The sequence below is a fragment of the Mobula hypostoma genome, chromosome 2 (assembly GCF_963921235.1).
Source record: "Mobula hypostoma chromosome 2, sMobHyp1.1, whole genome shotgun sequence".
NCBI classification, from domain to species: Eukaryota; Metazoa; Chordata; class Chondrichthyes; order Myliobatiformes; family Myliobatidae; genus Mobula; species Mobula hypostoma.
This window is the reverse complement of record NC_086098.1, coordinates 56,902,907-56,927,453: the sequence shown is the minus strand read 5'-3', so window position 1 is coordinate 56,927,453 and position 24,547 is coordinate 56,902,907. Positions and strand designations below refer to the sequence as shown.

General features: G+C 40.2%; 1 protein-coding gene across 3 annotated transcripts in view; it reads right to left on the bottom strand.

The window, feature by feature from the left end:
- nbas (NBAS subunit of NRZ tethering complex) overlaps positions 1 to 24,547 on the bottom strand; it is a 322,014-nt gene that overhangs the window by 137,113 nt on the left and 160,354 nt on the right. For all 3 annotated transcript variants that reach the window (XM_063037332.1, XM_063037350.1, XM_063037341.1), the window contains 7 exons: positions 21,823 to 21,936; positions 21,206 to 21,319; positions 17,691 to 17,848; positions 16,152 to 16,232; positions 14,736 to 14,903; positions 14,539 to 14,652; positions 6,003 to 6,126 (listed from right to left, as the gene is read on the bottom strand). In XM_063037332.1, coding sequence (XP_062893402.1) covers positions 6,003 to 6,126; positions 14,539 to 14,652; positions 14,736 to 14,903; positions 16,152 to 16,232; positions 17,691 to 17,848; positions 21,206 to 21,319; positions 21,823 to 21,936 — 873 coding nt within the window. The remainder of the gene's footprint in view (positions 1 to 6,002; positions 6,127 to 14,538; positions 14,653 to 14,735; positions 14,904 to 16,151; positions 16,233 to 17,690; positions 17,849 to 21,205; positions 21,320 to 21,822; positions 21,937 to 24,547) is intronic.

Sequence of the window (24,547 nt, the reverse complement as noted above, 5' to 3'; positions counted from 1 at the left end):
GCCCCACAAACCCACGCTGTCGAATTACACATATATGACCAATTAACCTACTAGATTGTATGTCTTTGAAATGTGGGAGAGAAACAAAGCACCCAGAGAAAACATATGCGGTCACGGGGAGATCGCACAAACACCATATAGACAGCAAAAGTGGTGACATAGGGTCTGAGAATGTTGAAACTTTGTGGGTTGAGTTAAGAAGCTGCAAGGGTGAAAAAAAAACATTATGGGAATCATATATTCAAATAGTAGCCAAGATGAGGGGTTGAGATTTCAAAGGGAGCTGGAAAAGGCATATAATAAGGGTAATGACACAATTGTAATGGGGGACATCAATATGCAAGGGGATTGGGAAAATCAGGTTGGTGTCAGATCACAAGAGAGGGAATTTATTGAATGCCTATGAGATGGCTTTTCACAGCAGCTTGTACTTGAACTTAGTCAGGGAAAGGCTATCTGAGATTGGTTGTTGTGTAATATCTGAGATCATATGAGGAAGCTTAACATAAAGGAATCCGTAGGAGGCAGTGATCATAATATGATTGAATTTGAGAGGGAGAAGCATAACTCACACGTATCAGTATCACAATGGAATAAACGGAATTACAGAGGCAGAGAGAGGAGCTTGCTCAGGTGGATTGGAATAGGATTCTGGTGGGGATTGTGGCAGTGCAGAGATGGCTGAAGTTTCTGGGAATGGTTCACAAAGCACAGGATAGACATGTTCCACAGCCAAAGAAGTTCTCAAATGACACAGGTGGGCAACCACAGCTGACAAAGGAAGTTAAGGATTGCATAAAAGCCAAGGAAAGGGCATATAAGGTAGCAAAAGTAAGTGAGAGGTTGGATGATTGGGAAGCTTTTAAAATTCAACAAAAGGCATCTATGAACAGTTATATAAACAGTAAAAGGGAGGTGAGAGTTGATGTTAGACCACTGGAAAATGATGCTGGTGAGGTGGCAGTGGGGGACAAAGAAATGGCAGATGAATGTAATAGGTACTTTGCATTCTCTTTTCAGTGGAAGACTCTAGCAGTGGGCCAGTGGTCCATGAGTGTCAGGGAGCAGGAGTGAGTGTCATTGCTATTACAAAGGAAAAAGTGCCAGGCAAACTCGAGGGTCTTGAGACGGATAAGTCACCTGGGCCAGAAGGACTACATCCCTGAGTCCCGAAGGAGGTTGCTGAAGAGAAAACGGATACATTGGTCATGATCTTTCAAGAATCACTTGATCCCTGGGGACTGGAAGATTGCAAATGTCACTCCATTCTTTAAGGGAGGAAGGCAAAAGAATGGAAATTATAGGCCAGTTAGCTTAACCTGAGTGGTTGGGAAAGTGTTGAGAGTCTATTACAAAGGATGGGGTTTTGAGGTAGTTGGAAACTAATGATAAGATAAGTCAAAGTCAGCATGGTTTCTGTAAAGGGAAATCTTGCTTAACCAATCTGTTAAGAGTTCTTCAAGTAAGTAACAAGCAGAGCGGACAAAGGAGAGGCAATGGATATCATTTACTTGCATTTTTAGAAGGCTTTAGATAAGGTGCCACACATGCAGCCAAACTAAGACAAATTGGAAAAATGGGCAAAAAAGTGGCACATGGAATACATTGCGAAATGTATGATAATGCATTTCGGTAAAAGGAACAATAGTGGGGAGAAGGTTCAAACATCTGAGGTGCAGAGTGACTTAGGAGTCCTTGTGCAAGACTCCCAGAAGGATAATTTCCAGGTTGAGTCTGTGGTAAAGAAGGCAAATGCAATGTTGGCATTTTATTTCAAGGGGAATAGAATATAAAAGCAAGGAGACAATTTTGAGCCTTTATAAGTCAGGCTGCTCTTGGATTATCATCAACAGCTTTGGGACCCACATCTCATTGGAGAGAGTCCAGAGGAGGTTCACGAGGATGATTCAGGGAATGAAGGGGTTAACATATGAGGAGCATTTGGCAGCTTTGGGCCTGTACTTGCTGGAATTTAGAAGAATGTGTGGGTGTATCTCTTTGAAACCTACCAAATGTTGAAAGGACTAGATAAGGTGAATGTGGAGAGGATGTTTCCTGTGGTGGGGGTATACAGAACTAGAGGACACAGACTCAAAATTGAGGAACAACTCTTTAGAACAGAGGTAAGAAGGTTTTTTTTAAAACCAGAGAGTAGTAAATCTGTGGAATGCTCTGTGTAATGTGGTGGAGGCCAGGTCATGCATATATTTAAGGCAGAAGTTGATTGTTTCCTGATCGGTCAGGGCACCAAAGGATATGGAGAGAAGGCAGGTGTATATGGTTGAGTGGGATCCAGGATCAGCCATGATGGAATAGTGGAGCAGATTAGATGGGCTAAATGGCCTAATTCTGCTCTCATGTCTTACGGACATATGGTCAGGAATTGAGCTGCAAAGCATTACACTAACCTCTACACTACCAATCTACTACAAATTTTCTGAATGAACAATGACTAGCTTTTCACAATAAAACTAATTTTAATGTGTTTTTTTAATTTTGTATACTTTTTCCTCTTACTTTAAAATTGCACCCTACCACACTAAGCTTGTGGCATATGGGTCTTTCATCTTGGTTTATTATTGAAGCAACTAGAAGCACATATATAACTCATAGATGATATTGTTTGAAAACAATAAAGATTGTTCTTACTAAATTATTTTTACATTGCACAAGCATTTTATATTCGCTTTTCAGATCTGTAGCAATAAAAGCAATTAGTTACATTTCTAATTCTCTTCCTAACAGCTTTATATGAACAAATTAATTCTGAATTCATGCATAGTTTATGAGGTCAACTATTCTTTGACCTTTGACTAATGGTTGACTTATAGGAAACTGAAGGAAGCACTCCACTATTAATGACCCACAATTTAAAATGTTACAATCCCCTCTGTTTCTATCTAGAGATTCGAAGGACATTAGACAATGGTCTTAAAATGCAATAACGTATGCCTTCCACAGAGCATCAACAAAATCCTGATAGCATATTATGCAATTGCTTTGCTTGCACTAAGAATAGTACAAGCAATAATGTTAATGAGCTGAAAATTTAAAACTACTTCACTAAAGCAGCACTGACTTGTTTATAATTATATTTCAATATAAGTAATTCAAAATTTCTCCAATCTACATGAAGCAGATGATGAGAAACATTGATCAGGTGGATAGCCAGAGGCTTTATCCCCAGGGCTGAAATGGCTAACACGGGAAGGGGTGGGCATAGTTTTAAGGTACTTGGAAGTAGGCACAAGCAGGGTGTCGGAGGTAAGCTTTCCACACAGAGATTAGTGGGTGTGTGGAATGCACTGTCAGTGATATTGGTAGAGGCTGATACAGTAAGGTCTTTTAAGAGACTCTTAGATAGGTACATGGAGCTTAGAAAAATAGAGGGCTATACGGTAGGGAAATTCTAGGCAGTTTCCAGAGGAGGTTACATGGTCGGCACAACATTGTGGGCCGAAGAGCCTGTAATGTGCTGTAGATTTCTGTTTCTATGTTTCAGAAAAATAACATTGGAATAAGAAACAAAGTTATTCAATCATCAAGCAGGGTAACGAATCTTGTGGCAGTCTAAATAGATTCAAACCCTAGAGTAATTAATTAATTTTACATCATATGCCCGCTTAAACAAAATATAAAGCTATGAAATGTAATTAAGCAGATGTAGACAAGTTAATTGAGACCATAAATGCCCTTTTAATTACAAGATTCAGGCATTTACATTTTAGGATGCAGCAATTGTCTTCATACAGTGAATCATATTTTGATCATGTGACAGAACATAACGGATCGTTAGTTTTGCTCCTGCATTCATCATTCTTTAGATATAATCTTACAAAGGTTGTAGAATACTCTAATCAATTAGACAAAAAAACACATTTAGCAACTTTCTCGTGTTTATATTTTATTGGAAATATTACTCTTTAATAAACTTTTGCCACTATGTTATCAATTACATTGTATATTGCATTGATAACTAATTTTTCTTCCAAGGTACAATAGCTGAGGTTAACAGTAGGTGTGACGTTAGAATAGATTACATAGTGAGATGGAGGAACTGAGCGAAATACATGTTAGCAGGGAAGTGGTGTTAGGTAAATTGAAGGGATTGAAGGCAGATAAATCCCCAGGGCCAGATGGTCTGCATCCTAGAGTGCTTAAAGAAGTAGCCCAAGAAATTGTGGATGCATTAGTGATAATTTTTCAAAACTCGTTAGATTCTGGACTAGTTCCTGAGGATTGGAGGGTGGCTAATGTAACCCCACTTTTTAAAAAAGGAGGGAGAGAGAAACCAGGGAATTATAGACTGGTTAGCCTAACGTCGGTGGTGGGGAAACTGCTGGAGTCAGTTATCTAGGATGTGATAACAGCACATTTGGAAAGCGGTGAAATGATCGGACAAAGTCAGCATGGATTTGTGAAAGGAAAGTCATGTCTGACGAATCTCATAGAATTTTTTGAGGATGTAACTAGTAGAGTGGATAGGGGAGAACCAGTGGATGTGGTATATTTGGATTTTCAAAAGGCTTTTGACAAGGTCCCACACAGGAGATTAGTGTGCAAACTTAAAGCACACGGTATTGGGGGTAAGGTATTGGTGTGGGTGGAGAATTGGTTAGCAGACAGGAAGCAAAGAGTGGGAATAAACGGGACCTTTTCAGAATGGCAGGCGGTGACTAGTGGGGTACCGCAAGGCTCAGTGCTGGGACCCCAGTTGTTTACAATATATACTAATGACTTGGATGAGGGAATTAAATGCAGCATCTCCAAGTTTGCAGATGACACAAAGCTGGGTGGCAGTGTTAGCAGTGAGAAGGATGCTAAGAGGATGCAGGGTGACTTGGATAGGTTGGGTGAGTGGGCAAATTCATGGCAGATGCAATTTAATGTGGATAAATGTGAAGTTATCCACTTTGGTGGCAAAAATAGGAAAACAGATTATTATCTGAATGGTGGCCGATTAGGAAAAGGGGAGGTGCAACGAGACCTGGGTGTCATTATACACCAGTCATTGAAAGTGGGCATGCAGGTACAGCAGGTGGTGAAAAAGGCGAATGGTATGCTGGCATTTATAGCGAGAGGATTCGAGTACAGGAGCAAGGAGGTACTACTGCAGTTGTACAAGGCCTTGGTGAGACTACACCTGGAGTATTGTGTGCAGTTTTGGTCCCCTAATCTGAGGAAAGACATCTTTGCCATTGAGGGAGTACAAAGAAGGTTCACCAGATTGATTCCTGGGATGGCAGGACTTTCATATGAAGAAAGACTGGATGAATTGGTCTTGTACTCGTTGGAATTTAGAAGATTGAGGGGGGATCTGATTGAAACGTATAAACTCCTAAAGGGATTGGACAGGCTAGATGCAGGAAGATTGTTCCCGATGTTGGGGAAGTCCAGAACGAGGGGTCACAGTTTGAGGATAGAGGGGAAGCCTTTTAGGACCGAGATTAGGAAAAACTTCTTCACACAGAGAGTGGTGAATCTGTGGAATTCTCTGCCACAGGAAATTGTTGAGGCCAGTTCATTGGCTATATTTAAGAGGGAGTTAGATATGGCCCTTGTGGCTACGGGGGTCGGGGGTATGGAGGGAAGGCTGGGGCGGGGTTCTGAGTTGGATGATCAGCCATGATCATAATAAATGGCGGTGCAGGCTCGAAGGGCCGAATGGCCTACTCCTGCACCTATTTTCTATGTTTCTATAGTTAAATAGTGAGAAAATTACAACTGAATTAACTCATTCAGATTGCTGATATAGCTAATAACCTGCATTTGACAGCAAGACAAAATAAACACACTTAACCTTGTATTTGGCATTTGCACTATATGATTTTTCATTACATGCTGCTTACATTTTCTTACATATATAATATATATTACAAGGATAAAACCAAATGTGATCTGCATTGCTGTCAATACATTACACGCTTTCATGGCACTAGTCAATTTCAGAATTGAATGTGGTGTAACATTTTTTCATCATATGGTTTTGAAAGCAATTTTACCTTCAGTGGCAGGAAAAAGATTTTCCCCTTCACTCTTGGTTTCAGACAATTTCCCAGCTCTCAGTAAAACTTCGGCAAAGTTCTCTGGAGCATTGTGCTGGTAACACGCATAGTTTACCTCATTCTGTTAAAAAAATGTAAAATAAATCAGGAACTACGTAAATTTTACAATAACATCTGCTGCAAGGTCCAAGAGGAAAATGAAAGCTTTCCTCATTTTTTAAAATTTCAGTCTTTATTCAGTGTTGGAGACAACTGCATACTTTCCATGACCAGAAGATGGTTCATTCAGTAGACTGGAATACATCCATGAAAAGTGACTTCATCCATAATTGCAGTGTAATAAAACATGATAAATGGAGTGACATTAGTCCAACAGCCCTTTTTCAATGGACACATATTTTTAATGATAAACACAAGATGGATGACCCTTCCCCAGGTCTGATGAAGGGTCTCAGCCCGAAACATCAACTCTTATTTCTTTCCATAAATGCTGAGTTCCTCCTTCATTTTATGAGTGTTTATCATTGTTTCCAACGATAATCTTTTACTGATCTACAAGATTTCTTAACAGAGATGGCATCTTTGTATAGGTTTTCCCCGCCATCCGAAGGTAGAGCGTTCCTATGAAACGGTTCGTAAGCCGAAATGTCGTAAAGCGAAGAAGCAATTACCATTTATTTATATGGGAAAATTTTGTGAGCGTTCACAGACCCAAAAATAACCTACCAAATCATGCCAAATAACACATAAAACCTAAAATAACAGTAACATATAGTAAAAGCAGGAATGATATGATAAATACACAGCCTACATAAAGTAGAAATACTTCTCTACAACGATTGCCTGCACAGATCTCCGTAGCGAAAATCTCACGCAAGTGCTGTTGGCATAAACGCGCTCTCCAGTAACCTTTAAACTATGAAGCTGCCAAATCTACCAAATAACACGTTAAAATACACAGCCTATATAAAGTAGAAATAATGTATGTACAGTGTAGTATCATTTACGGGAATTGGGAAGACATCGAGCACACTGATGATGGTGTGTTAGACTGAGTCGTCGCAGGCTGGGTGATGCAGTGGCCCCCACCCTTCAGGCCGCCGACCGGATACATTGCCGCGAAGCACGCAGGGGTAGCTGGGAGGCACACAGCACATCTTTAAGAAAAAAGCCGAAATAAACATGCTAATTAATTAGGTGCTGCCCAGCACGTAAATGTCGGCGCAGATCAGAGGCGATTGCCGATTGCATCGGCACTGATCTGGGCTGACAATTACGTGCTAGGCAGCACCTAATTAATTAGCATGTTTATTTCGGCTTTTTTCTTAAAGATGTGCTGTGTGCCTCCCGGCTACCCCTGCATTCTCCGTGAATCGGTACAGTATCTGTCCAAGGCCCGGGGGTTGGGGTGGTGGGACATGGGGGTGTCATCTCATTGTCGATCAGGACAGGCAGCTCATCTTCTCCTATGACTGCCCGCCTCGATGTCGAAGATCGAGGTTCGTTGTCTGCTGTGGCTGATGTGGAAGGCTTGCTTGACTGCTGAGCCTCATGCATTTTTCTATCACACAGTTCTTTGTAAGGACTCAAAACATCCTCCAAATATCCCCTAAACCTACGTACCCTTTCAAAATTAAAGTCATACTTTATCATTGCAGCGAAAATCTCACGCAGTTGCTTCACTTTCTGCATTCGGTTGAATTCAGTTTCGATTGTTATCCTTTCCTCTTCCAATTGCATCAGCTCTTCTTCTATCAGTTCTTGGTCATGGGATGCCAAAACCTCTTCAACTTCATCTTCGTCAGCTTCCACAAGCCAAACTCACTTTGTCCTTGCTTCGTTCACCATGATCGAAACGCTTAATTATGTCTAGTTTTATGCTAAATGTCAGACCCTTACGAGCTCCTTCAGGCTTTACCGACACCTCAGAACTCATCTTGCAAATGGCTGCTCACAGGCTCGTGTTTAAGCAATGCCGTTCCGAATCTGGGGGCGAGCAGCTGCTCAGGGTGTGCGCCGCCTTTTATCACGCACTGATTTTTTATCGCGCGCTGCCTTTCTTCGTACTAATGTAGGTCTTTCATAACAGTGAGGTTTCGTAAAGCCAACGTTCGAAAAGCGGGGGACACCTTTACTCCACATTTTAAAAATAATTAGATATTAGAGTTTTCATGGAATACTCGTATTAAATTATATATCAGATAGAGTAGTTTAGTATCAACACTTCAAAAGGGGTCAGAACCCTGATTTTCAGAAAATTTCTTAATTTTCCTCCCAATTGATATATTGGATGTACTTCCAGCAGAAAACTGAATTACATTCGAGAAACCCACAATACTGGACAACTAAATTAATAAAAAAAAAGTCCATGTTATTAAATTGACAGAAACAACATTTTACAGATTTGGCACCAAACAAGTTCAATTTCATATCAACAGAGGAACTGAAAGAGGATCTCAAATCTTTTTTTTAAACACTAGTAAACAGTATCCTACTGTACAGTAGTAGCATAGAATATTGGAGAAACAATATTCTAAGTTAATTAGCTAATTAAAGTGCAGTAAGGCAAATTCTATGGATATTTCCATATTAAATTTGCCACCCACATAAGCATATAGCAGTAAGCACTCATAATATGCATGTTCCTAACCATCCACAACAAATTACCTACAATCTGTCAAAGACAAATACTCTGTTTTGGTCATTCAAATAGTAAGCCTGAACAATGAAAACCTCAAATTAAAACAAAAGCTGTTTGAAACACACAGTCAATCAGCAATGGGAATTCAAAAGCAATTAATTTCCACAGCAGGATATTCTTGGTCATTTTATATGGTCCAATAAATCCAATATCACAAAACAGAATCTTTGAACAGAATATTTTTCTGAAAACCCAACATAAATCTAAAGGAGACACGTCCCTGCATGGATCCCCACAGCATATGGTGGCCCTGTGATTTTTGTCTTGGAGGCCAACGTCAGAACATCCTTCAAGAGCGTGAACCCTCGCAGGGCATCAGGTCTCAATATTGCACCTGACAGTTGTTACGTACCCCGTAACTGGGTTGCCAAACCAGCAGAAATGGATCACTCGGTTGGAGTCTGGATTACTAGAACTAAGGAAGTTTTATTAAAGAAACAAGCAACACAGTAATCGAAAGGATAATAAATGCAACAGTTCAGCAATGATAAACACACATGTGCACAGAATTAAGATAACAGCATCAATCAAGCTCTATCGTTGTCTAGGGGTAAATGACCAATTTCAAAGTGACACAAAAGTCCAGTTCGATTTAGATCAGTTCGCAGTAATCGTTGCCATGGCGATGGACAACGTGGGGGGGGGAGGGAAAGAGAGAACGAGAACGACTGATCATTCAGAAACAGCTTCCACTCACAGACCGGCGATATTGCTCACAAGCAGCTTTCGGGCGGGTCCTTTGTGATGTCACCTGAGGTCACCGACTGTGACTCCTCCTCCAGATGCGGTCGATCCTCTGCAGTGAACCCGGCACCCAAGCGAGGGTGGACACACACCGGGTTCCCGCTGATCATACCTTTCCACCCTGAGTTTTAAGGTCCGATACTTCCCACCGACTCGTGAGAGGTGCACCGCTTCCAGGGTCTCGTTACCTCGGGTGTCGTGTGTGTCCTGCCTTAGCGAACCTGTCCCTTTTTATCCCCCTGCTGGGGTATCGCCTGTCCATCACTTCAAACAGTTCAGGGTTCAAAGGGGGAGCCGCCCCAGACAGCTCTCTCTCCCGTCCCTTCATTACACATCTCCAGATCGCCTGTCCATCACTTCAAACAGTTCAAGGTTCAAAGGGGGAGCCGCTCTAGACAGCTCTCTCTCCCGTCCCTTCATTACACATCTCCAGATGCTGCTTCATTGTTCCTTATCTCTCCTTCCCCTGAGGACAGGTGGCAGACCAACTGCTGATGCCACTGATGCTAGCCCAAGCCAGCAAACATCTTAATTTATGTGTATTCTCGTCACACAGTGCACAGAAAACCTACGCTAGAGAATTCAAGGACTGTGGTCGGAGGTTCCTATCTGCTTCAAAAGAAGGGCAGGATGAGCTATCTCAATGACTGACACCTGGTAGCACTCACATCTACCCCGGGGCTGGGGTCGAAGCGCTCGGCAGAGATGGTGCTTGGTGTCGGAGGGCTGGTCGGGGGCTTGAAGTTTTCGGACGGACTCAGAGTCGGACTGTGCTTCCAGGCTGCTGCATCGGCAAGTTTGCGGCGCTGGAAGCTCATGGCAGGGAGAGTTTCTTCCTTCTTCCGTCTGCATGAGATGATGGGCTATCGGGACTTTGAGACTTTTTTTTACCGTGCCCATGGTCTGCTCTTTATCAAGTTACGGTATTGCTTTGCACTGTTGTAACTATATGTTATAATTATGTGGTTTTTGTCAGTTTTAATCTTGGTCTGTCTTGTGTTTCTGTTATATCATACCGGAGGAACATTGTATCATTTTTTAATGCAAGCATTTCTAAATGACAATAAACGAGGACTGAGTGTCCTCATAATCTAATCTACAGTGATGGAGTGCTCTGATGGGTTGGTTATGGCTAAAATTTACTGTTGCCTGAGAAATGACCAGGACCCATTGCAATTTTCCTACAGCCACAATGGGTGTACAACAAATACAATCTCATTTCACTGGTTCTTCACTCAGATTTGGAGCACTTGTTTACTGATCACAGTTTTGCATTTAGCGTCATTATCCCCTCAGTGCAAAACAACAAGCTTCAGAACCTGGACCTCTGTACCTCCCTTTGCAACTGAATTAGTAATAACATCCTCTCCTCACTGATAATCAGCATACTGTAGGTGCCTTTCAAGGATGTGCGCTTAACCCACTACTCCACTCTGTCTACACTCATAACATGTGAGCTAGGCACAGCTCAAATGCTGTTGCCACGAGAAGGCAACATTCATTATTAAGGACCCTCACCATTTGGGATACACTCTATTCTCATTACTATCGTCAGGAAGAAGGTACAGGAGTCTGAAGACCCACACACTTCAGTGTTGGAACAGCTTCTCCCTCCGCCATCATACACCCTATCCTCATTATATGCGAGGGATACTTTCCTCGAAGTTGACGCAAAATGTGAATAATTACTTAAATGGAGAAAATTGGGATGCATTCTGGAGGCTTCCTAAATATATTTTATCTGTAATTTATTCACATTTTCATACTAATATGACATAAAAGCAGTACCACAAGGCAACATTCGGATTAAATTTCATCAATTTAAGGTAATATCCAACGTAATAAATCATAGAAAGTTAACATACTAGGGTGTACAGTACTCACCAACAGTGGCAGGTGTGTTTGCTCTAGGAGATGAGTGGTTGTGCAGTGGTATCAGGCAGCTTTACATGGCTGAGGTGAATGGAAGACTCACAGAACTGCCGGCAGCAGGAGATGACACCAGTATGAAGAAAGTTCACTTGGCAGCAGTTTGTTTTTCAGCATAAATTTGCTTGTAGGGAAGAAGGCTTGACTGCAGGGAACAACTGAAATGCTGACTCCATTCTAAACTTGGGTCCATGTCCATCGCCATTTGTGCCAAGTGTTCCGCAGCCTTAAAAAATTCTGCCAGTTGCTTCACCGTACAATCCTTCACCTGCAACTCGACACTTTCTTCTTCATCGTTATCATCTTCAGTCTGAGTTACACGCAGAAGGTCATCCACACTTAATTCTTCATCATGAGAATCCAGGAGTTCTACCATGTCAGCAGTCTTGAGATCTGAGAATCCTTCTCCACCAATTTTACAGCCCAGGGCCACACAATCCTGGACAGCTGCAGTGAAGGCAGGAAACCCCTTGAGAGTGTGCACACACTTTGCCCAAATTGATTTCCACACTCCATTGAGAGGCTTCTTACTCAAACCCTTAAGAGCACTGGGGTTTAGTGAATGGTAAACTAAGAGGCTCTCCATTGACAGGCTTCATCTTACAGTCTCCTTCAGCATTGGAATACATAAGCAAAGTCAATCTATCCTTTGCTGCCTTGAAACCTGATGCAGTTTCTGCATATGCTTCCAAAAAAGCCTGGTCTTGTCTGCATTAAATACCTGCTTTGGTGTGATGCCTAACTCAGCTATCAAAGCCTGCAAATGCACAGAGCGTCCCAGAGCAATGTTACCTTCACCTGATGCCGCCCTATTTATAATTTCCAACTTTTTTCCCCAAGTGTTCAAGCGGTTCTCTACCGCTTGGCTGATGGCCCAGGGCTTGACATCGGACACTTAGGAGGGATAGTTAAATATTTCAAGCACAAAATCACTGCACCGTAGGTAAAAAACAACAAAAGTTTAAGAGCGCAAGATCGCACATCCACGCGTTGCCAAAACCAATGCCAGACTGGCGGGAGTGAGACTGTGAGGCGCGCGTACGTGACTTGTATTGGTGGGAAAGCATTGCTCCTCGTATAACTGTGAATCAGCATTGTCTGAAGATGCATATAATGAGGATAGGGTGTATTTCTGAACAGTCCATGATCACTACCTCACTATTCCTCTTTTGCAATATTTATTGTAACTTAGGGTAATTTTAATGTTGTGTACTGTACAACAACAATTTTCATGATCTGTATCAGTGATAATCAACCTGATTCTGAAAAAGATCTGTTTTTTTTAAAATGAACTTGTAAGACATGAAGAACATCATGCATCCTCCTGTGAATCTGTATCATCGGGTATTTTGGTAAGCAAAATCATTCTATCCAGCACATCATATCAAGAAATAAGTTGTTAGCCAAACTCAGTACAGGAAAGAGACCATAACTTCAGTTATTCTGTTAGTGTGCCATCAAGTTCCAACTTAAAGGGCCATTCTTATGAGCTCTGATGGAGCCAATTACTTTAAATGAGAATTACAGTGCCTATAAACAGTATTCATTCCCCCCCCGCCCACTTAGAGGTTTCCATGTTTTGTAGTTTTACAATATTGAATCACTCTGGATTTAATTTGGCTTTTTTGACACTGATCAACAAGAAAAGGTTCTTTCATGTCAAAGTGAAAACAGATCTCTACAAAGTAATCTAAATTCATTGTAAATATAAAACACAAAGTAATTGACGGCATAAGTATTCACCCCCTTCAAGTCAGTATTTAGTAGATGCACCTTTGGCAGCAATTACAGCCTTGAGTCTGTGTGGATAGGTCTGGATCAGCTTTGCACATCATCTGGAGACTAAAATTTTTCTCCATTCTTCTTTACAAAACTGCTCAAGCTCTGTCAGATTGCATGGGGATTGTGAGTGAACAGCCCTTTTCAAGTCCAGCCACAAATTCTCAGGACATTAACTTTGTTGTTTTTTAAGCCATTCCTCTGTAGCTTTGGCTTTACGCTTGGGATCATTGTCTTGCTGGAAAACAAATCTTCTCCCAATAGACTGCATCAGGTTTTCCTCCAGGATTTCCCTGTATTTAGTTGCATTCATTTTACTCTCTACCTTCACCAGCCTTCCAGGGCCTGCTGCAGTGAAACATCCCTGCGGCATGATACAGCCACCACCATGCTTCAAGCTAGGGATGGTGTGTTTTTGCTGATGCATGGTGTTTGGCTTATTCCAAACGTAGCACTTAGTCTGATGGCCAAAGAGCTTAATTTTGGTTTCATAAGATAATAGAACCTCCTTCCAGCTGACTTCAGTCTCCCACAAAAGCTGAGATTTCATGCGAGTTTTTTCAACAATGACTTACTCTGTGCCACTCTCCTATAAAGCCGTGACTGGTGAAGCACCCGGGCAACAATTACTGTCTGCGCATTCTGTTTCAGCTAGCGACTGAAGCTTGTAACTCCTGCAGAGTTGTCATGGATCTCTTGGTGACCTCCCTCTTATTCTCCTTCTTGCAAGGTCACTCAGTTTCTGAGGATGGCCTGCTCTTGGCAGATTTGCAGCTGTGCCACATCCTTCCAATTTCTTGATGATTGACTTAACTTGACTAAGGGATATTCACTGACTTGGAAATTTTCTTGTATCCATCTCCCGACTTGTGCTTTTCAATAACCTTTTCGCAGAGTTGCTTGGAGTGCTCTTTTGCCTTCATAGTGTAGATTTTGCCAGAATACTGACTCACCAGCAGCTGAACTTTCAGATGCAGATGTATTTTTACTGCAATCAATTGAAACACTTTGGCTACACACAGGTCTCCAAAAACAGATCTCCATTTAACAAATTATTGGACTTCTAAAACCAATTGGCAGAACCAGTGATGATTTTGTGTGTCATATTAAAAGGGTTGAATACTTATGCAATCAAGCATTTTGCATTTTTTATGTGTAATTAATTTAGATCACTTTGTAGAAATCTGTTTTCAGTTTGACATGAAAGAGTCTTTTTCTGTTGATCAGTGTCAAAAAAAGCCAAATTAAATCCACTGTGATTTAGTGTTGTAAAATAATAAAACATGAAAACTTGCAAAGGGGAGGGGGGGTGAATTCTTTACACAGGCACATTATTTTCAAAGTTTATAATGTAAATCTTAACTCTACTGTTAAACTTACTTTGTCAATGAAGGAATCATCAATAAGGATATCATAGAAAGGATGACAACCTTGTTTTTCCAAGTCTCCATTTAAACCAGTTGTCCTCTGCAACATAGCTGTCTGTGACGCATCCTAGAAAGAAAATATATTTGAAAAAAAAAGTTGTCCGATTATCTTCTTCCCTTCTTATTAACATACATTTCAAAGCAACTTACGTGTAAAGGTCGCAGGTAACTGAGGGATTTCTTCCACCACTGTGTATCACTGACAGCATGCAGAACTGCCTTTGTTGTCATGGAAGTATTGCTGAGAACTTCCATTGTTTTAGCAGTTGTTCGTTGCAAGAGATCAGTCGATGAACTAGTTGAAGCTTTTGTCTCTATCTAAAAAAGTTTAAAAGTAAACCACAAAATGATTTGTGATTTTTAAATGCTCTTAATGAAACTATTATACTCATAAAGATCAACTACTCCTTTGGATACATTTTAGGTTAAATTAATATTTACTATAGGCATTTTAATAGTTTTATAATGTTATGAATCCTCCCAATAATTACTAAGCAAAGGTTTAAGACATCCATCTCATCTTACATTTTACTTCATCCATCCATGACAGGATTTTACAAATGTCCTAGGTTCTTTTCTTCCTTTTATCAGATCATGAATTACAATTTTTAATTGTTAAAATTATAATATGATATCCCTTAACATCTTGGAATCAAATATATTTTAACTTTTAGAAACACAGCAGACTGCAGATACAGGGGCAACACACAAAATGCTGAATGAACTCAGCAAGTCAGGTAACATCCATGGATGGGAATGAACAATTCACATTTCAGGTCAAGACCCTTTACTTGGACTGTAAGTTATGGAGATGCAGCCAGTATGGAAAATGGAGGACAGGGGTGGAACAAGAGCTGACAGACGATAGGTAGATCCAAGTGAAGAAGGTGATAAGTGGAAGTGATACAGGCTGAAGGTGATCAAATCTTATGGAAGAAGGTGGAATAAGAGGTGGGCGGAGGTGGGGAGTGGAACTAGTGGGAGGGTGTGCATGATGGCAGATGGAGAGAGTAGAGGAGCAGAAAGAGATAATGCGAAGGGGACAACTTGGATCAGTCAAGAAAAAAGAGAAGTGGAATACGAGGTGCTGTTGCCCTAAGTTGCACTTAGCCTTAACTTGGCAGTAGAGAATTTGCATAATAGACATACTGATGTGGGAAAGGGAAGGAGAATTAGAAATGGCTGGCCACTGGGAGTTGCAGGTGACAATGGCAGTTGGAATACAGGTGCTTGCCAAAGTGGTCTGCAAAGTGCTCAGGGAGACTGAGTGCAGTTTGCCAGGCCTTCTGAGTTTCTTCAACATTTTGTGTGCTACTCCACATTTTCACATCTGATTGATTGGAAATGGGGCGTGCAATCATACTTACGCATCTTAGTATTAAAAGAAACTCATGCACTTGTTGAAAATCTAATTATTCAAGCAAATAAACCCAAAAATGACATATTTTAATATTCACATTTATGAAAGATTATAATAAGTCCATTTTGTGCATGAAATATAAAAGTGACATTCATTTTTAGAAAGGTACTGAGAGTCATGCTCTTTTAAGTCATGCCACTTCTAACCTGCTGATCATGGCCTGTCAAATTCACAGACTCAGTGCTATCTGATGGTTGAATCTGATAGTTCACAGCTTGATACAAAATCTGCAACAGAAAGTAGTGATTTAGCATCAGGCAATGTCATCACGGAGTGCTTCCAACAATCTATTAGCCACATGCACAGAGGTAAAAGTTTTCCCCCCACATAAAATAAATAAAATTTTAATGAATATTGAGTAACTGTCCTTGCTGCAATGAAAATTCCCTGTAGAGAGGAGAGTCGTGGAAAAATATTGCAGAGCAGGAATAAGTACATTACTCTCCAATCGCTAGATAAATTAAGCAAACTATTTTCCTAGTCTGAAAGTGCTGCTATCAACATGAATTCAGAACAAGTTCATGCAAAGTTGAACTCTTAAGTTCAAAGGTCCAATCTTCAATTGTTTAGGCTGTTGACCTGAGATACAAATCAATTTACCAATTTGGGAAAATATAGGTCAAAAAGTCTTCTAAACAATTCTAAGACTAAAGGTATACACCATTATTAATACACATGTAACTTAACAACTTTATTCAAGATATGATTAAACAAAATTACAGAAGTTTACGACCATAATATGTATCACTCACCATTTATGTGTCGTAGTGGCACAACTAGTAGAAATGCTTCCACACGGCTTGAGTGATCTAGGTTCAATCCCAACCACTGTTTGTGTGGCATTTGCATGCTACCTATACCATGTGAGTTTCCACTGGGTGCTCTGGTTTCCTTCCAAATTGCAGTGGTGAGTAGGTTGGCAGATTCAATGTCCCTTGAGAATTGGCCGAATGTGTTGGTGAGTGGTTGAATCTGGGGGTGGGGAGGGGTGTCATTGGGGAACAGGGACTGATTGGAATGTGGGGAAAATAAAGTGAACTGAGTATAATTAGGTGTTTGATGGTAGGAAGAGACTCAAATGGACCGAAGGGCCAGTTTCCATTCTAATGACTCTGACTTTATGAACTTCTGGAGAACACTATCAGCTGTCTGATTCAACACTTGAATGCACTTGATTTTTTTTTTATTACAAATGAGATGGGAACAAAACTCCACAATAAAATTTAGGACTTCTGTTTCAAACTAAGCACCACCTTATAGAAGATGACAGTTTTACTAGTCTAATTTATGCTTCTTGCTTCTGGTATTGGTAACTTGTCCAAGAGGGGACTCTTTCAGCATTATCTCTTTATGGCCACAGATTTCATTTTATTTTCATTTGCTTTTACTCCAAAACTATTTCCTGTATTTATAATGAATTAGAAGCAGGCCAGAGCATTCGATTCATGCCCATCAATTTATTTGGCAACCATTCTGCACAAGAAAAAATTACAACAACTTATCCCAGTATTAACAGGGCAAATTTTCCAGAGAAATGTAACCCTGACTTGCGGTAAGGTTTTTGAACAACTTACATTTAAATTCTCATTTGGAAGGATAATACTGGGTGAAAAGTGATTTAAGTTCTGGAGTAACACCTTCAAAGTTCTTTAGCTATTAGCAGAGTTAAGATTGTTCACTCAAACCTGTGTCTGAAGTGAGCTGCTGACAGCCAAGAGCGACTGGATAACATTGGGAGGACAGTAAGTGCGTGCAAAGGCCATTAATTCCTGACGCACGGCAAGGTCACAATAGCCATCTGACTCCCCCAGTTTGCTGCAAACCTGCCAACCAGCACTGTACCCTTGACAGATAAACAAAGAAGAAAAACAATTGTTAATACTACTAATTAAAATAGAGGCAAACAACAGGAATTCTGCAGATGCTGGAAATTCAAGCAACATACATCAAAGTTGCTGGTGAACGCAGCAGGCCAGGCAGCATCTGTAGGAAGAGGTGCAGTCGACGTTTCAGGCCGAGACCCTTCGTCAGGACTAACTGAAGGAAGAGTAAGGAATTTGAAAGCTGGAGGGGGAGGGGGAGATGCAAAATGATAGGAGAAAACAGGAGGGGGAGGGATAGAGCCGAGAGCTGGACAGGTGATAGGCAAAAGGGGATACGAGAGGATCATGGGACAGGAGGTCTGGGAAGAAAGACAAGCGGGGGGGGGGGTGACCCAGAGGATGGGCAAGAGGTATATTCAGAGGGACAGAGGGAGAAAAAGGAGAGTGAGAGAAAGAATGTGTGCTAAAAATGAGTAACAGATGGGGTACGAGGGGGAGGTGGGGCCTAGCGGAAGTTAGAGAAGTCGATGTTCATGCCATCAGGTTGGAGGCTACCCAGACGGAATATAAGGTATTGTTCCTCCAACCTGAGTGTGGCTTCATCTTTACAGTAGAGGAGGAGCTGACTCTCACAGCTATCTGGACTATTCCTCTTCTCACCCTGTCTCTTGCAAAAACGCCATCCCCTTCTCGCAATTCCTCCGTCTCCGCCGCATCTGCTCTCAGGATGAGGCTTTTCATTCTAGGACGAGGGAGATGTCTTAATTTTTTAAAGAAAGGGGCTTCCCTTCCTCCACTATCAACTCTGCTCTTAAACGCATCTCCCCCATTTCATGTACATCTGCTCTCACTCCATCCTCCCACCACCCCACTAGGAATAGGGTTCTCCTGGCCCTCACCTACCACCCCACCAGCCTCCGGGTCCAACATATTATTCTCCGTAACTTCCGCCACCTCCAACGGGATCCCACCACTAAGCACATCTTTCCCTCCCCCCCTCTCTCTGCATTCCGCAGGGATCGCTCCCTACACAACTCCCTTGTCCATTCGTCCCCCCGATCCCTCCCCACTGATCTCCCTCCTGGCACTTATCCGTGTAAGCGGAACAAGTGCTACACATGCCTTTACACTTCCTCCCTTACCACCATTCAGGGCCCCAAACAGTCCTTCCAGGTGAGGCATCACTTCACCTGTGAGTCGACTGGGGTGATATACTGCGTCCGGTGCTCCCGATGTGGCCGTTTATATATTGGTGAGACCCGACGCAGACTGGGGGACCGCTTTGCTGAACATCTACGATCTGTCCGCCAGAGAAAGCAGAATCTCCCAGTGGCCACACATTTTAATTCCACATCCCATTCCCATTCTGACATGTCTATCCACGGCCTCCTCTACTGTAAAGATGAAGCCACACTCAGGTTGGAGGAACAACACCTTATATTCCGTCTGGGTGGCCTCCAACCTGATGGCATGAACATCGACTTCTCTAACTTCCGCTAGGCCCCACCTCCCCCTCGTACCCCATCTGTTACTCATTTTTATGCACACATTCTTTCTCTCACTCTCCTTTTTCTCCCTCTGTCCCTCTGAATATACCTCTTGCCCATCCTCTGGGTCACCCCCCCCCGTCTTTCTTCCCGGACCTCCTGTCCCATGATCCTCTCGTATCCCCTTTTGCCTATCACCTGTCCAGCTCTCGGTTCTATCCCTCCCCCTTCTGTCTTCTCCTATCATTTTGCATCTCCCCCTCCCCCTCCAGCTTTCAAATCCCTTACTCACTCTTCCTTCAGTTAATCCTGACGAAGGGTCTCGGCCTGAAACGTCGACTGCACCTCTTCCTACAGATGCTGCTTGGCCTGCTGCGTTCACCAGCAACTTTGATGTATGTTAATTAAAATAGAGGTCATTTTCTCTTTTGTGTTATTCTAACCTACTTATTTCAGGACAATAATGCAGCAAATGTTAATTACTTTCTTATAACTAAAGGAAACGGTTAGCTCTTTTCTATTTTATCTATTCAACCTAAAAGGTCTTAAGTAATATGGTATTCTTAAAATAATAATACAGCAAATAGTTTATTCAATATGCTTCAAAATATTAAAATAGGTATGTACTACAGAAATTTGCAAAAATAGATGCTTTACAAATTAATAGGTTAATGAAATGTTGTTAGCACTACCTTAAAATATTAAAGTTTATAGTAATCACTGTTTGGAGTAGTTGGGTGAATTAAGCCTTTACCCATGCTCTATCTGTACATTTACATGCATGCATACATATACAATAAACGACAAAAGCTTTTCAAATTGAATGGAAAAACTAATAGAGGTAACAGGTGATCAAAAAGTGGCTGAGATCAATATAAACAAATTAGAAAATGAATCTTCACACTGAGAGTTGTACTCAAATACCATTTGCACTAAAGTTGCTCAATTTCAGACATAAATTGCTTCACTGGCAATAACTGAAATTCAGGGTAAAATTCAATGTGAAAGAGGCACTGTTAGCATTTCATGTTTATTCAGTGCAGAATTTCTTCCACTTACCACCTCCCTCGCCTGCATCTATCTATCACCTGCCAGCACTTGCTCCACTCCTTACCTTCAGCTTTTTTCATACTGGCTTCTGTAACTTTCAGTCCAGGTGAAGGGTCTTTGCCTGAAATGTGGACTTTCTATTCCCCTCCACAGAAATAAATACAAATAGCTAACGGCTTAAAAAAACTTGGTGAGACTGCAGGTATTAAGCATGTCTTATTCACCTAACAAGAGAGTTAAAGTAACATCCAACTTGCATTTCTTATTGACTCAGAACTTAAATACCACTTCAGAAGGCTTGTTGGTCTATTATTAGGATTCCAATTATGTGGTATTATTTAAACCACATTCTCAATGCTTTTAAACAAAGTATGCAAATATATCTCTCCAGCCTGTCACTACACTGCTGTGTGGATAGCCATACTGCTTTTAACATTAAAAATTTGCCCTTGCTCTCCCAGTTATACTTTCTGATGAGAAAATGTGAAATTGTAAACTTTTTGAGAAATACATGTGTTTAATAAAGGCATCTGATTTGGATTTGTACTGATTTATTTCTTAGGAATTGGGAAAGGGATGGCTCTGTCTTATGTAATGCTGAATAGAGAATGAACCTATGAACAATTCCTCAGTATTTAATGAGTGCTGCTATTTCTATCCTGACTTTTCCTTTCAGCTTCATTAAAATTAAAGCTAATAAGCCTGGTTTCTTATTCAGCTCCCACAAAGATTATGAAAATTGATTGTGAACATAATGAATTTAATGTAGGATTGAAAATTAAGATTAGAAAACATAAAATAAAAGCATCAAACCCACATGGAATCAAAATAGAACATCACCTGCAGACATAAGTTCTTGGCAGTGGATACTGGCAACTTTAAAGTCTTGGTAATCAAGGGCCTGCTCAGCCAGAAGAACCAATACTTGCCCTTTCCGCTCTGCTTTATCATGCCCTATTTATATATAAAACAAAAAAAAATCACAAGGCAAAACTTAGTTTTCTAAATGTAAAATACTTGGCTTATAATTAATATGGCAATCAAATCAATTGCGGTAATCAAGGGATCATGACAAGACCAATTCATTTTTTGTATGTTTGGCATTATTAAAAAATCCGATTGAGTTAATATGTTCATTCATCCCAGCAGAATACTTATAAAAAGCAATTAACTAAATTCCTTCAAAATGGCTGTTCCCATATGTTTAAGGGGAAATGGTACTAACAAAACATGTTTGAAATAAAATGATTTATTGAGACATAGCCCTAACTGATAGAGGTGCATAATCTTTCTCTATTTTTATCCTTTAATTAAAACTTTGCAACTCAGAGAGACACTAAAATCAAATAAGCAACTCACATTCACTGGTCTCTGTTATTATCATTTACACCTTTATAAAACTACTGAAGTGCACTCTACTGTGAAACAGCAGATCACAAAAAAAAACAAGTACTTACCTCCTACTCTCAACAAATCTGCAAGCCTCAGGAGCTTTTTTGACTGCTTGTAGGCTGTTGGACACTGAGAAATACACTCTTTTATGAGTTTGAGTCTTTCTGAGCACAAACGCACTAGGAGAAATGAAACAGGAAGAAGCAAAAGTAAATAGTATGTTTCCAAAGTCAAAATAAAAGTAATCTTGCTCAAATAAAGTGTCTGTGCCATAACAGAATGTGGCATTAAAAGCAGTTGGCAAATCTGCTGAATTAACTAAGTTGTTATGGTGAAATCATAATAATTAAATGGTATTTCTGTTGCAAATTTCTTAACATCTCAGTTCACCATTCAATCTCCAAGAGTTTCAACCCTTTTTATCAACTGAAAAGCAAGTAATTCATGTGCAAGTTTGAGACCTCAACTAAAATACAATCACAAAGACAGAAAAATGGATAGACATGGCATGAAATTAAACAAAATGGAAAAAAGAAACGAGTTCAGATACTTGCACCTTTCGATTCACTCATGTACTTATTGTTCCCATGGCATGCTATGAAGAGATTAGATTTCGTCTTCAGAAGGAATCAAAATCTGACTTTAGCTCCATCAGAAGTATTTAAAACTTTTAGTAGTAAAAACAGAAATGAATGAAATGGTAGTTAATAATTTAATCAGTGTAAAAACGAGAGAGTTCTTTTGGAGGAGAAAATTTACTGATTATAAATATTGGAAGTAATATGAATGCAAAGTGGCACATGACAATTAAATCGGCAGGTTTAATCAATACAATGAAAGAATAGACTATTTTCAGGCAAGGTTTAAAAAAAAAGGTTTAGAACAGCCAGTTCAAAGAGGTTTCATAGCAAAGCTGTTTGTCTCTTGATTGCAGATTAAGTTCTCATCAATAGTCATCTAAATCTAGTAAACATGTGCATGAACCAAGGGATTATGAAATTATACTGTTCCTGAACAGTTGACATTTCATATTTACATCATTTTACTCTCATAATTTGCAGTTGGCTGGCAGTATATCCTTTATTATGTCCTGAGATGCTAGGACTAGTCAATAACTTATGGTGAATTGAAGCAGAGCTTATCAATCTATCAAATATGGATGCTGATCATATTGAAACTTGCTCATATTTTCACATTGAAAAGAGTGATTTTAATTCCAATTCTATGTATCAATGACTACTACAATGTTATTTGGTACAAACCTTTTACTAGTTTATATTGTATATTCAGTAACAGAGCTGGCTACTGGTTCATGACAGCTAGTTAATTATGCAGACATGTAGCAGCATTTGCTAAGGCCATGGAAGTGCTTTTACATAAAATGGTGTCTCTCATAAGAAAACTCAGGAGTTAAGTACTCAAACAAGGAAATTTTTCTTTTCTAAACAATTAATAATTGAAAAAATTAATTATTCATTACATGAATCTAAAGCAGGTGAGATACAACTTTTATTAATGAAGGATACTCTTCACTGAAGTTCCTCTATCATACCCCTGTCTAAATAGAATTATTAAGTCACAGCAGATCATTCTTCAATGGAGTTCCCCCATAAGAAAACACAGGCTAAAAATCAAAAGTTAGGATTAGTTAATAAAATAATGCTCTACAATTCATATTATAAACGTTTTCATGTTTATGTTACAAATTGGATTGCAGCAATTAAGCTACATGTAACAAAATCATTTCTCAACAGAAGTTTTCTGTAGATGGATCTTCTTCGTAAGACAGTGAGCTAAATCTGATTATTTCAAGTCACCAGAAACTTGGTATTACTTCTTTCTACCATAATTGCTTAACTGTCTTAATTGTTAACACATGGGAGTCAGTTAACAAAGTCAGTGCTAAAGCCTTTGTTACAGACCATTGCACTATAGTGAAAGTATCCTTTATCCCACATAAAATCTTGTAATTGATGATTAATCTCATCAGCAAATTGAGATTTTCATTTAATTTTTTTTGTACTGTTGATGACTTCCAACTTCTAAAAATAGTTGAAGCAATGCACCATTATAAATTCAGGTACTGCTCAATATTCAAAGTAAAGAAAAGGAAGCCGTGTTTATCACTGGTTTTCTATTATTCAGGAGTTCATTTCATTTCCTTGCTTTTTCTTCATGGCTGTGGTTTAAATTACTGCTCCTTCTTTGGACTGCTCTGGGGACACAGTAAAGCAATACTGATTTAAAACACAGTTGCTAAAGGGAGTCTCGAGGTAGTTGTATTATGAATCAGCGGTGGCAAAAATAAAGGTAGCAGTATATCCAAAACCGTGTCCAAACTTAATGTATAAATCAGTATAATTACGATATTAGTATTCACTAGATTTATGTTTTTTGAGAACAAATTTTCCAGAGAAAATATAAGCTAAGTTTTAAATTGCACTTTTTTTTGTCCTAAGGGGTCTCACTGAGGGGTCAAGATGGTGCCTGCGTACAACACTCCTTTGGTTGACATCCTCTGAATAGATCATGGAACCATCTTTCCCACTTCTTTTGTCTTGTACATTTGTTCCTCGTCTTGAATGTGATTTTGGAACTACTGGAGACTGTGTTTTGCTGTTCGGAGATCATTTGGGTGCTTCAGCGTTCTGCAGTCTCCATGCTTCCAGGAGGCAGAGGCAGCGTGAGTAAACCTCGTGACAAGAAGGCTGCAGGATGAGCCAATGTTTAACCCCATTTTGGTGATTATAGCTTTCACTGTTTGCCAATTAAAGTGACAAGACGATTGAA